The 13,315-nt window shown below is 39.9% G+C and overlaps 1 protein-coding gene across 1 annotated transcript in view; it reads left to right on the top strand.

The window, feature by feature from the left end:
• The window catches only part of WRNIP1 (WRN helicase interacting protein 1), a 106,198-nt gene that overhangs the window by 61,951 nt on the left and 30,932 nt on the right, over positions 1-13,315 (top strand). The window contains exon 4 of the mRNA XM_083188034.1: positions 833-1,038. Coding sequence (XP_083044160.1) covers positions 833-1,038 — 206 coding nt within the window. The remainder of the gene's footprint in view (positions 1-832; positions 1,039-13,315) is intronic.

A 13,315-nucleotide genomic window follows, 5' to 3' on the forward strand; every position in this document is an offset into this window, starting at 1 on the left:
TTGTGTGTATTGTGCGAGTCTGGCTCCGGGTGGCATTGTGCGGGGGGGGGGGTGCCAGTCTATTTACTATCAAACATGTTTTTTTTCTAGACACCCCCTCTTTTTCTATGCAAACTGCATAGTGCAGGGAATAAGGGGAAACTTTGTGGCCTGTGCTGCTTCCTATTTTTGATCTGATCTATAAAGGTCAAGCTAAATGTAAATCTGCGCATGCAGGCTTCTTTGCATAATGAAGAACAATTATTTCCGTTACGACGCAGGGACATACATCTGGCAATATGTGAAGGTACATATGTACAGAATTTGGCACTCTTATTTGTTTTTTTATTTTGTTTGAGATCAAGGCACTGGCATGTCCCTCTTCTATTTATTCTGTTTAAGGTGAAAAGCCTAATCGCACTGGTCAATTTAAAATCAGTTTCCTTCCACAGTCCAAAAACATATTTGTAGGTTTATTGCCAACTAACGAAAAATGACCTCTTTGAATATGTTTCCTGGGGAATTTATAGTGGAAGCTCTTAAGGGGCAGTTACTGTAATATGATGTCACACAAAGGGCAGTATTCAATGACAATAATTGGTATGTGCAGCGAATCCTATTTAATATATAACAATGAAAAATAAAAAAGTTGAACATGGACTTACAGATGGCATATCTCATGGTATAGGGATGTTACTGTGAGGCATTGATGCTAAATTAATTCTCTTCTCTGCTTCTAAAACACAAAAAGTCTGCAGTGAAAGAGTATTTATATTTCTTTGTGTACACCTTTTATAAAAAAAAAAAACTAAATGGGACTTCTTATTAAATACAACTTGTGATTATCTTTTAGATCTCCAATGTATATTGAGGCAAAAGCTTTAACAACCTTAGCACATCTCTGTGACGGTGATGCCAGAACTGGACTTAATGGCCTGCAGCTGTCCGTTCAAGCTAGACTTGCAGCAGGAACGGATCCACAAAAATCTGGAATGGTTATAGCGGAGGGACACATTAAGGAAGGCTTACAACGCTCCCATATTCTCTACGACCGAGCCGGTGAGCAAAGACAACAACTTTCCTTAATATGGTTGTGTTGGGGATTAAGCACGTTCTGGTGTTACTGAACTAGTGTCAGCAACTTGGAAATTACATGCAGCTTAGCAAGTAAGAAGAGCTGGACATGTCCATACTGTATCTAGTTTATAAAAAACCATAACTGCATTATAACTTCAACGTAATCGAAAATACTTCTCATGTATTCACCTGTCATGTCTAATACAGCAACATAAATATTATCCATTGAAACTTTGAAATAGCAACAATAGGGCTTAGGTATTGCCAAAATGTTTTCTACCATATGATGAACATCACACATACTCATTTCTAGGTGAGTCTAATGATGTGACACATGAATGTTGAGGTACTTATTAATGGGAAATGTTTAATGACATTGGGGGTTATTCTAGTTCACTCTTTCTGACAAATTCCTTCTTAGATGGACAAAACCATGTGCACTGCAGGTGGGGCAGATGTTACTTGCGCAGAGAGAGTAAGATTTGGGTGGGGTTTTACTTCAAAGTGAGATCTATATTGCAGTGTAAAAATAAAGCAGTCAGTATTTATCCTGCACAGAAACAAAATAACTCACCCAAATCTAATTCTCTCTGCACATGTTACATCTGCCCCCCTGCAGTGCACATGGTTTTGTCCATCTAAGAAGGATTTTGTCAGAAAGAGTGAACTAGAATAAGGCCCATTATAATGTACCCCAAAAGACTCTAAACACTTTCATCACTGGCTATCATTATCCCATCATTAATAAAAGCTGTACAAATCAATCGTTTGACACTATTTACCCTCCTCTTGTATTTTGCTAATGGCAGCATAGTTTACAGATGTAGCGCCGCTCATTCAGCCTACCCATGGCGGTTCTACTGCCAGCCCGCCATGGCGGCCCTAGGCGCAAGGCATCGCAAAACATTTTAACAGCTTGTTGATTGCCGGATGAGTGCAATACCAGTGATCATCCACCAGGTGTCACTTTTTGAAATCTTCACTGCGCATGCGTAAAATGTGTGCTGCAGCGTGTGCAGAAAGTGACTACAGTATTAAAAAGCTCTGTAGCGCAGGAACTACTTTGCTACTACTGTACTGTCCAGTAAGCTACAGTACTGTAGATAGACAGCTCTTATCAGGTGTGTAGGCTTGTGGATAAGCGTGCCGCTCTGTATGTTGTACATTAAAACTCCTGCCTCCCTATTAACCTTTCCGGGCGTCTGCATGGGCACGGTCGCTAATGCGTCTCATTGTTTTGGTCAAAAGGCGCTAGGATGCATCTGAGTGGAAAGTCTGGCCGCTCTTGTCAAGTGTTGTGAAGTAGTGGATAATACCCCTTTTAGACATACTACCCGGGATTTTGGCCAGGTTTACCCGGGATTTTCAACCCAGGTCACTCCCGGGATTTTAGTAGCAGAACCCTTTCACACTACACCTCAGACCCGGGAAAAACCCGGGTATACCCCTTTCACACATAAGCCAGGCTTTTCAAGCATTTCAGTGTTTCATCATTAAAATGGGACACTTGACCTCATCAGAAGACGCCCGGGCAGCAAAAAAAAGCGTTGTCACATGTGTAAAACTGAAAAACCCGGGTAAACCCATTCAGACATAAGCCGGGTATTATACCCGGGAGTTAAATACCGGGAAAAACCCTGGTCAATTGCAGGTGCTCAGTATCCGGGAGTGAAGTCCCGGGTATACCCTTTCAGACATACGCTAGTCCCGGGTTTGGGTGCGTTCATGTGAAAAAACCCGGGATTTTCGCGTATGTCTGAAAGGGGTATAAGTGTGCCACTCTGCATGTATTACAGTATGCCTGAGTCTGATTCATAAAGGGATCATTTTTTTTTAAACACAGCTATAGTACAGTAGGTCAGTTAGAGTATACAGTATTTAATACACGAAAAAAAAACATCTTGCCTCCCTATAAAGATTTCCATGCGTCTGCACAGGCAGGAACCGCTTTTATTGCATTGTACAGTAGAAGTTACAGCTGTAAGTGATATTGCTATAATGGAGAGACATAAAAGCTCCTTCCTAAGTTCTTGGATGCTAAAACACTGTCTTCAGCCTCTCTATACAGTATTTCCTATTTGCGGTACTCAGTAGTAATGAGCTACAGTAGGTGGACAATTGGAGGTGACCCTAACTACGGATGCTTGCCGCTTCCCTTACTGATGTCATATAAACTACTACTTAGTCTACTCTGTAAGCCAAGAGTCTCCTCTTTCACATGGTACCAGTCTCATATAGAACAGGACATATAGAACCGGAGATATCAGGGTGCAAAGTAGACACATTTTTCCCAATTGACCCGTTAATTCAGACACTCGGTCAAACATGATTCGCTACAGCGTCTTAGACACTCCCATTGTTGTTTAGTGTGGAAGGTATTGTATTCAGCACACCCCAACCCCCGCATCCCTTCCCCCTTCATAGAAAACTTTTCACAGAGAATGCAATGAAAGAGGCCAATTCAGTCAATCTTGCTGGGGGAAGGCACTATACAAACACTGTGCATTACACGGCATGCTCTATGGTTCTTGTGCATAGGCTCACACCAAAAGGCTTTTATGAAAACAATTTTTTTTTTATGTTCGTTTTATTAAATATAAGGTTTGTAAATGTTTCAATTAATTATAATAACAATAAAAAACGTTGTTCCTCTCACCTCCATAGAGTATTTCCTATTTGAGTAATAAGTAGCACTTGCGTACTCGATAGCACTTTGTGTACTCAATAGCATGAACAGGTTTTTATTGTACTCTGCTGTAACAGTTCGCTATAAGTGATAGCCATATAAGTATAATGGGGAGATATTAAATACTGTGCTTAGAACCTCCATAGAGTTTTTCCTATTTGGGTACTAAGTACCACTTATGTCTTAATAGCACAAACAGCTTTTTTTTGTACTCTACTGTAACAGTTACAGTTATAAGTGATAGCAAAATAAGTTTAATGGGGATAGATAAAAGCTCCTCCCTAAGTTCTTGGTTGCAAAAACACTGTCTTTAGCCTCTCTATACAGTATTTCCTATTGGCGGTACTCAGTAGTAATGAGCTACAGTAGGTGGACAATTGGAGGGGACCCTAAATATGGATGCTTGCCGCTTACCTTACTGATGTCATATAAACAACTACATAGTCTACCCTATAAGTTGGGAGTCTCCTCTTTCATTTGGTACCAGTCTCAAGTCTCTAGGACACATAGAACCGGAGATATCAGGGTGCAAATTTGACACAATTTTTCCCCATTGACTAGAATGGACCCGTTAATTCAGACCCACCATGGGTTCTGATGTTTGCAGCTACCCTTTCCAGGGGGTCTCAGAAACTTGGGGTTCATATCTTCTGGTAGATAAAAGTCTCCTCTTCCATACAAACCCAGTTCTGAGCCAATTGGAGCACCGAAACCAGAGATATTAAGCTTATTTAATATAGATTGTAAGCTCCACTGGGGCAGGGACTGATGTGAATGATCAAATATTCTCTGTAAAGCGATGCAGAATATGTGTGCGCTATACAAGAAACTATTAATAAATAAATACATTTTTAATTTATCCATATAGCACTAATATAGTCAGGTTCCCTTATCTGTATGCCAAATAGATTAAGTGCAATTTAGTTTTAATGCACTGTGCTCTGAATACGCGGTCAATGCCGCCTGATGTGTTAGGAGAGGGCTGATTTCATGAAAGCCTTTACTACTTCTTATTGCAGACTCAGCACATAAGGTTAGCTCTGGGACACTTAAATTGTTAAATAGTATTCCTTGACAAAATGAATTATCACAGTACACACACACAACAATTATACTAGCACACAGCAGAAGTACAGTTGTACAGTACAGTTGGAGCCACAGCGATGTTCACGGTGATGAGACACACAAGCGTCTCATACTGTAGTATACTGTGTAAGCTCGCTCTGCTCGGCGAATGTCGATACCGTTCCATCGGTACAGTATATCAATCTGCTGCTAGATTGGTGGAGCATTAGTCACCCAGAGGTGGCGACTTGTATTGCATGGTGAGCATCCACGCCCCTTGGCGGATGGGAGTGCAAGAAGATAGGATCACCAAAACCTCTGCGATGGCGCGCTAGCGGCAAGAATGAGAGGTGCTCCATCTGTATGTACTGTATACTAGTGTGTCTAGTTTTTTAGACAAGAAGCTGTAAAATTCGTAAAGCAATGTGACTATGATGCACCAGGAAACTGTTACGAATAATGTGACAGCTGGTGCTAGAAGTCTCAAGGGACCTGGTGCAATTGCAGCAATGATTTATGAGGACATCATTGCTGCATATTATCAATATTCACACAACACTTACCTATTGTTCCCTCTAAGCTTCTTTTGCAGGGTGCCGCACCCTGCCATTTTTGTGTGTGGCACTGTACGCCCTTACGCTGCCTCCCACCGCATTGACATGCCGCTTAGAACTTTTGGTGTGTGTCATCATGTGTAATGATTGTTATGGTGTGTGGTATAATGTGTAAGGGGGATTAGAGTGTGTGCCATGTGTTATTGTCATTACGACAAAAAATTTTAATGGGCATAGCAGAGTATGACCATGTTTAATTGGTATAATCCTAGTGCAGTGGGCATCTTTTACACACACACACACACACACACACACACACATATTCATTTTTTTTTATGTAAATTTCTAATAAAAAATGTGCCCTGCCCTTAAAATATCCTCATGTTTGTAAGTGAAGGTATACAGTCTGTATAGGTTATTGAGTTATAGCCGGCTATAGTTGTCATTATTTGGATTGCTAAATTCGGTCACACTATACTGCTTCACATTAAAATAAGAGTCTTCTGACATCAGCAAGAGAATAACCCTGCCATAAGCTCTACTGACAGAAACAAGACCATGTTTGAGGGAACTAGATATGCCAACATTGCTCGTTGCCATCGACCCTTGCATAGTGTGGGTGTGAATTCAACATTGAGAAGACTTCTATATCTGCAGAGTCTTGTGGGAAAAGCAAAACCGGTCTCAAGAAGAGCCAGTCACTCTTCCTTGTAAAATGGACTTGACCTTTGCCACTGGCTGCTGTTCTAACATATCACAATATTCAACAGAATTCCTTGATTGTACAATGGCAGATCTTAGATCTAAAATTTGCATTGATCACAACCTTTCCGAAATTCCCCTGGGTTTGCTCATACCACTAATGTGCTGCGGAATAGCTTTTCACGTTGCATTTTAAGTGGTCCATTACGTCTCATGTGTCAAACTAACTTGAAAGTGGACATCATCTGCAATACTATATTTATTTACTTTGGCAATAACTGCAGAGCAGTGCATTCTCCTCATGTTATCACTTACACAAGTTTTGTGTAGTCACAGATTTGTTTAAAGGGTTTTTACAATTAAAATATATTTTTTTTATTTTTTACTCCCTGAGGGTTTCCCAATAGCATCTAGGTGATCTTCCCAGATCCAACATAAGAGGCAATATAAAGTGCAATGGAATATGCTGGTGCTATTTAAGTACATGTTAATAAATAATGGTATTACAGTGGCAGGGTAATTATAGTAAAATAATTTTGTTAACATACTTGACCATGCATAGCCGGTTTTGGTTTAAGCCTACCTAGGGGCGTGGAGGCAAAATAGACAGTAGTGCCCTTTGCCAGGGACTCTGGCTTACATAAGTGCCAATTTCTTTTGTGCAGTACCATAGATGAGATGGCACAGGACAAAGTTATGTTCAGTCATCTTGTCAACTGTGGTAGCGTCTCTTCAGCCCCTTTCTATTTCAACAGTTTCTCATTGTCTCTTCAGCTCGAACAAAAAAACCCTGTGGTGCTATACATCTAGTTATACTGTGGATAAATAATATGTAACCTTTACATCAAAATACAAATGTTATTAATCACAGTATCTCCCAGGAGAAATAAATTAATAATAATAATTGCTCATAGATCTAATCACTGTGACTATGCAAACATTAAAAATCCATAAAACACCAACAAAGAAACCTCAGTCTAAGTAGTTTGGTATAAGTCAGTGGGACAGATGCACTAAGCTTCAAAAGTGATAAAATAGAAAGTGATAAACAGCCAGCCAATCAGCTCCTACCTGCCATGTCACAGGCTGTGTTTGAAATATGTCAGGCAGGAGCTGATTGGCTGGTTGTTTATCACTTTCTATTTTATCACTTTTGAAGCTTAGTGCATCTGGCCCAGTGACTGTTCACTGATCAAATTTCAAACTCAGTAAAATGGGTTGGTATATAGCCCCAATATTTTTTTTTTATTAAGCAACTTAATTTGATGTAATCTCATGGGCATTAGGCTTAATAATATTAATTGAAGGTCTGCTCACCATTATACCTTTAAACCCTGTAGATTCTAGATTTAAGTTTGAGCTGGTGCAGGCGCTAATGCAGAAAATGTCCTTGCTGTTGTCATTAGTAGGGTTCAGGCTCAGTAATCACAGCACTAGTCGCAGCAAAAAGTACAGAGAGCGCTAGTGCCGCAATCCATAGTAGGGGATTTCAAGAATGCAGCGTCTGAAGAGCGAAAATGTCAATGAACAACCAAAAATAACGAAGAAGCAGCTAGTGCAGAATGTAATTAATATTGCTGCTGCCCAGGAGTCGGGAAATCCCAAAGAGGCACCATATTCAGTATACACGGTTTGTACATGGAATAAATGTTGCCACTGCTAGCTCTCGTGAGTAAAGTGCCAGGTGCCAAATTATTGAAGTGAAAGCTGCCGGCATGTGACAATGGATCTGTTTCCAAGACCTTACAGAGAGATCTAGTGGTAATTTCAGTGGTTCTATATGGATCTAGGAGGCGACCTGGACCCGTTGAAGTCACTGCTGGGTAAGCGCTGGGCATCTACAGCGGTGCTGGGTTTCACCATGTGCACCGAAGCGGATAGGCAGCAGGCTTACCAGGAGAGGTTGGTGAGGATCCCCTTAAACGGCAAGGTTCGCCACAAATGCAGTGAGTCTGCTGCATTTGGTGGTGATCCAGCCATTTTAATGGGCACAATCACCATTTCCGCCTCGCCTTAGGGCACAGGCGAGGTGGCAAGAGTGAAGGGGAGGGAGTTGAATACAATGATGACAAGCAAATGGCACTTCTCGCCGTCATAGCTCACTGTCGGGGCATTGAAATTACCTCTAAGAGTACACCTAGTTCTTATGATCTCTGTATTGCCTTCTCGCAACTTTGGTACCATTTGCCTTACTTTTGCCTTGGTTTGACAAAGTTTTTTTTTTTTTTAATGTACTGTATGGTTTATTTTTGTATTAATAGTTATACTGACTGACATTTTGTTTTCTTAAAAGCCAATGATTTCCTTTTGACATATATGCAGTAAATTGCGTACATATTATCCATTCCAATAACATTGTCATATGCACAATCTGCTACATTTATGCAGTGGCTGTCGGGCACAATGAAAATGTGTATTTTTTCCAATATAATAGGTCTTCCTCATTCACCCTCAGTTTTTGTATGAAAAACTTTTTCAGAAGTTGCTGGTAACGAACATACAGTAGGGCTCATCCTGCCTGTAACGGCTACTGTAGGAATGTTAGGGATGCTTGCCCTTTTCCTGGAATCTTCCCAGTAGGAATATGTAGCGCACATGGAAATACTTACCGCCACACACACACTCTTACAGCTTTTGATGGACATCATAAAGGTAACATATGTCCCTTCCAGAAATTGTAGCTATAAATCTATCCGTAAACACTAACCATTATGCATATCACACATGACAGTCTTCCCGGATGTTTTTTTTCTGCTTTGTGGAAGCAATTTTGTCGTTGCTGGTAATACACTCTGTTTAAACAAGATCCAACATCTTTGTATTTATATTCAATGGGCCAGATTCTCTAAGCTTCAAAAGTGATCAAATGGAGAGTGATAAACAGCCAGCCAATCAGCTCCTACCTGCCATGTTACAGACTGTGTTTGAAAAATGTCAGACAGGAGCTGATTGGCTGGCTGTTTATCACTCTCCATTTTATCACTTTTGAAGCTTAGAGAATCTGGCCCAATGTCACAAAGGTTAGCTGTGCAGATGAGTCCACATACACCTTGCTCAAACAGTGCCAAATAACCCCATTTGGCATACCACTGAGAAAGAGGGTCCAATCACGGCACAAATGTTAAGGTCCACATACAGTTGTCTGAAGGCACTTGTGATGTACCGCTGATGGGTCCCATTCCAATTTATCTTTGGGGCAGCAGGTTCAATCTCTGGATCTGATCAGATCAAATGTCAAACACCTGCTATTTGGCCACTTTCCGTCCAATTTCTTGGCCCGATCCATCAGAATCGGATGAAACGAAGCCAAATCGCACTAGTATATGGCCAGCTTTAGACAGATATTTAAGAGGATAATATAATTATAACAGAATTTCAAGCCAAGTTTTGAAATAATTTTAAGTGCATTACAGAAAGGAAAGTGCTGTTTAACATACCTCGCTGAAAAGAACTAGCAAGGTATGAAGGGGGGGGGGGGGCGCGCAGTTGAATACTGACAGTGAGCTATCGACGCTGCCAGCTGTCATACTGTAGCTTGCCATCAGATTTTTGGGGTGAAATGATGAACTGATCCTTAATACACACTATGCAATAAGACTGTCCAAGCACCAGTTATTGGCAAATTGGTACAATTATTGTGTAGCATGTGCCTAGCTTGATACTATGGGCGAGATGTACTTAGCCTTGAGATAAAATGAAGACTGATAAACTACCAACCAATTAGCTTCTACCTGTCATTTTTTCAAACACAGCCTGTGGCATGGCAATTAGGAGCTGATTGGCTGGTGGTTTATTACTCTCCATTTTTTATCACTTTTCAAACTTAGTACGTCTGGCCCTATTATGTGTAAACGCCCAGTTAGTGTATGAAATGCGTACAACTCCACATACTCAGTTGCTCCGTATGACTCTGAATCCTCATTATTTGCTCAAAATTGCATATACTATACTCACAACATGTGTAATGCTAATGTGAGCTGAATATTTCTGTATCCTAAAAACTAAAAGTAGGTGTGCTCATGTATTCTGCTTGGTACTTGCGTATTAGCACGGCGCCCACGATTTCCATCTTATGGCATCTTATACAATTTAAAATTGTATACCATTGTATATGGCATACAATGAGATGAGATATGATTTTAAATTGTATAAGCACACTAATGGGTGCTTTCAATGTTAATTGTCCCCCCTATAAGATTTTTAATTGTATAAGCACCCTAATGGGTGCTTACAATGTTAAATGCACCCCCACGCCACCCCCACTATCAACGCCAACCCGAAGCGTGGCGAGCGGCAGCGGTACGCGTCCTCCAACCTTTTCATACCCCCACTATCCATGTCGGCGTGGAGTTGATTTTATATAGTGTGGCGAGCGCAACGAGCCCGAAGCGTGGCGAGCGGCCGCGTTTTACTTTACATGTATTACGCTTATGAAAAGGTCGGAGGACGATTACCGCCGCCCCTCGCGCGCTCGCCACGCTTTGGGTTGGCATTGATAGTTGGGGTGGCGTGGGGGTGCATTTAACATTCTAAGCACCCATTAGGGTGCTTATACAATTAAAAATCTTATATGGGGGCCAATTAACATTAAAAGCAACCATTAGTGTGCTTATACAATTTAAAATCATATCTCATCTCATTGTATGCCATATACAATGGTATTCAATTTCAAATTGTATAAGATCGGGTCCCATCTCATCTCATTGCATATCATATTAAGCCTTATGGTATGCAATGCGATGGGCGCCGTGATAATACACAAGTACCTTCTGCTTAGAACTGTCGCTAAGCAATAGCTTGGAAGAAGCAAATCATGCTCATAACAGAGTTTTTGTTAAATCAATGTGAGTCTCGGTCTTCATTTAGAGGTTCTCTGGAATTATACATGCAAGCATGCCTATTAGAAAAAAAGGCTTGTAAATTGTATAAGATTTAATGGCTGGGTGGTGGCAGTGTCATGTAGCTTGTCCACCATATCCGGTTGCTCTTTCATCAATCCGAGTAGTGTGCTGCATTATAAAAGATGCTGCAAATTTCCCTACTCCTTCAGTACAGCACCTTGGGCCAGATATACGAAGCGTTAAAGTGATAAAATATTATTTCACAGGCTGTGCTTGAACAATGACATTTAAAGCTTAGTTCATATCGGTGAGGTAAAATAAACATTTTTGTATTTTATATTTTTGATTATTTGCATTACCTTAGATGGCGACAAATTTACATCCGAGGTTTTGAAATTGTATAGGTGACTGTAATGGGAGTAGATATTTTCTAATATCTTAAATAAATGATACAATAGGTATAATTAGATATTATTGGCAAGTATTGTATGATTTTGTCCTGCACACAAATTGCATTTTGTGTATTTGATTTTGTACAATTGTTTATCAGGAAGGACTGCAGTGCCAAGACAGGGACGGGATGACGTCTGAAGCTCCAGCACAGTATGTCCAGCTGCCTGGGTGTATTGTTACAGTCCTAATCTGCAAGTTCAAGGCTTGAATGCTAGCCCACGGAACCAGTACATAGTTATGCTTGGTCTGATAATAGGGGCATACCAGTGGGTTCTTTGTGCAGCATATCATTAAAATAGCTGTCATCAGGCATTTTCTTATCTGTACCTTGTACAAATATCAGAGGCAGAGTACCACGCCAAGGGTGAACTTATTCCATTTTAACTCTGTTTAAAGAAATCTATTAAAGAGATGATGCTTAACACATATATTAACATTCAATCCGTTGTATAGACATGCCCATTTTGTACTTGCTTTTTTATTTTATTTTATTTTTTATTTCTAAATGACTTTTACTCTATATGACTATTTTGAAATAGAAGACTTGTATTTCTTCGTCACCTATTATTTATAAATTTTGTTGTGATCAGCACTTGCAGCAATTTAGCTGTAGCAGAAAGGCTGCACAGAAACTGGGACGGTGGTCAAGTATCTAATAGTAGTAAGCCCGCTCGAAGCAAATGCTTCGAAAGCTAGATGTACTTTCACTTGCTGCCAACAGATGGCACGTGTAAGCTCATTTGAAGTAAATGCTTCCAAAGCTAGATGTAGTTTGGCTTGCTGACAGCAGATGGCAGTGTTTAGGTGACACACAGTCACTAGACTATATATATATATATATATATATATATATATATATATATATATATATATATATATATATATATATATATGATCTGTAATGTTGCCAATCCATAAATTAGGCACTGCATACATGAATGCTGACTGCTCATTATATATGTTTGGATAAATCTTGACTATGGAAATGAGAAATAATTTTGCCTTATTATGTACCAGGCAAACACTGACATATTACTATGGTTTCTTAATAAAGGATTTTATGATGTTTACCTGTGTTATGTTTGTGCTAGTGCTGTGCACTATTATCAATGCTTCAGCTCTGCCCCTAGGAAGTACAGCACCAAACATAGGGGTTTATTCTAGTTCATTCTTTCTGACAAAATCCTTCTTAGATGGACAAAACCATGTGCACTGCAGGGGGGCAGATGTAACATGTGCAGAGAGAATTAGATTTGGGTGAGTTATTTTGTTTCTGTGCAGGGAAAATACTGACTGCATGATTTTACACTTCAATATAGATCTCACTTTGAAGAAAAACCCCACCCAAATCTAATTCTCTCTGCACAAGTTACATCTGCCCCACCCGCAGTGCACATGGTTTTGTCCATCTAAGAAGGATTTTGTCAGAAAGAATGGACTAGAATAACCCCCATAGCCTTAACATTCAAGTAAGGTATGATAGACAAAATGTTAAAATTATAGTATAAGAATGTTGGTTATTTGAGCAATATTGCACAATCCCTGATTTTTCTTTTATTGCGGTATACAGTTTAGAAGCTTTTTCGTTTCTATGAAATTCTGTACGTTTATTGCATCTCGGATACTTCTCCCAAAGAAATGTCCTAATAGTTTTATAGGAATCACTCACACTTATTCATGATAATCATTTTATGGACTGTTCTCATCATACTGAACAGTAAGGTACTGTATCTACAGTTTATACTTGGGTCCCAAACTACAAAACTGTGCCTGTTCTATCAATTCTTTTATCAGATTTTACAAATTCGGCAGCACAGTCTACAGAGGAGATACTAGTACTGCTAAACTGTATATATGAAGCAGCATTTGATGTGAAAAAAGCCAGTGCCACTGGATCACTTTGAGCATATAGATGTAGCCATACTTATTCATGCAGTCTCGTGATGCAGTTTTGATTT

The sequence above is a fragment of the Crinia signifera genome, chromosome 5 (genome assembly GCF_055691185.1).
Source record: "Crinia signifera chromosome 5, ASM5569118v1, whole genome shotgun sequence".
In the NCBI taxonomy this organism is placed as follows: Eukaryota; Metazoa; Chordata; class Amphibia; order Anura; family Myobatrachidae; genus Crinia; species Crinia signifera.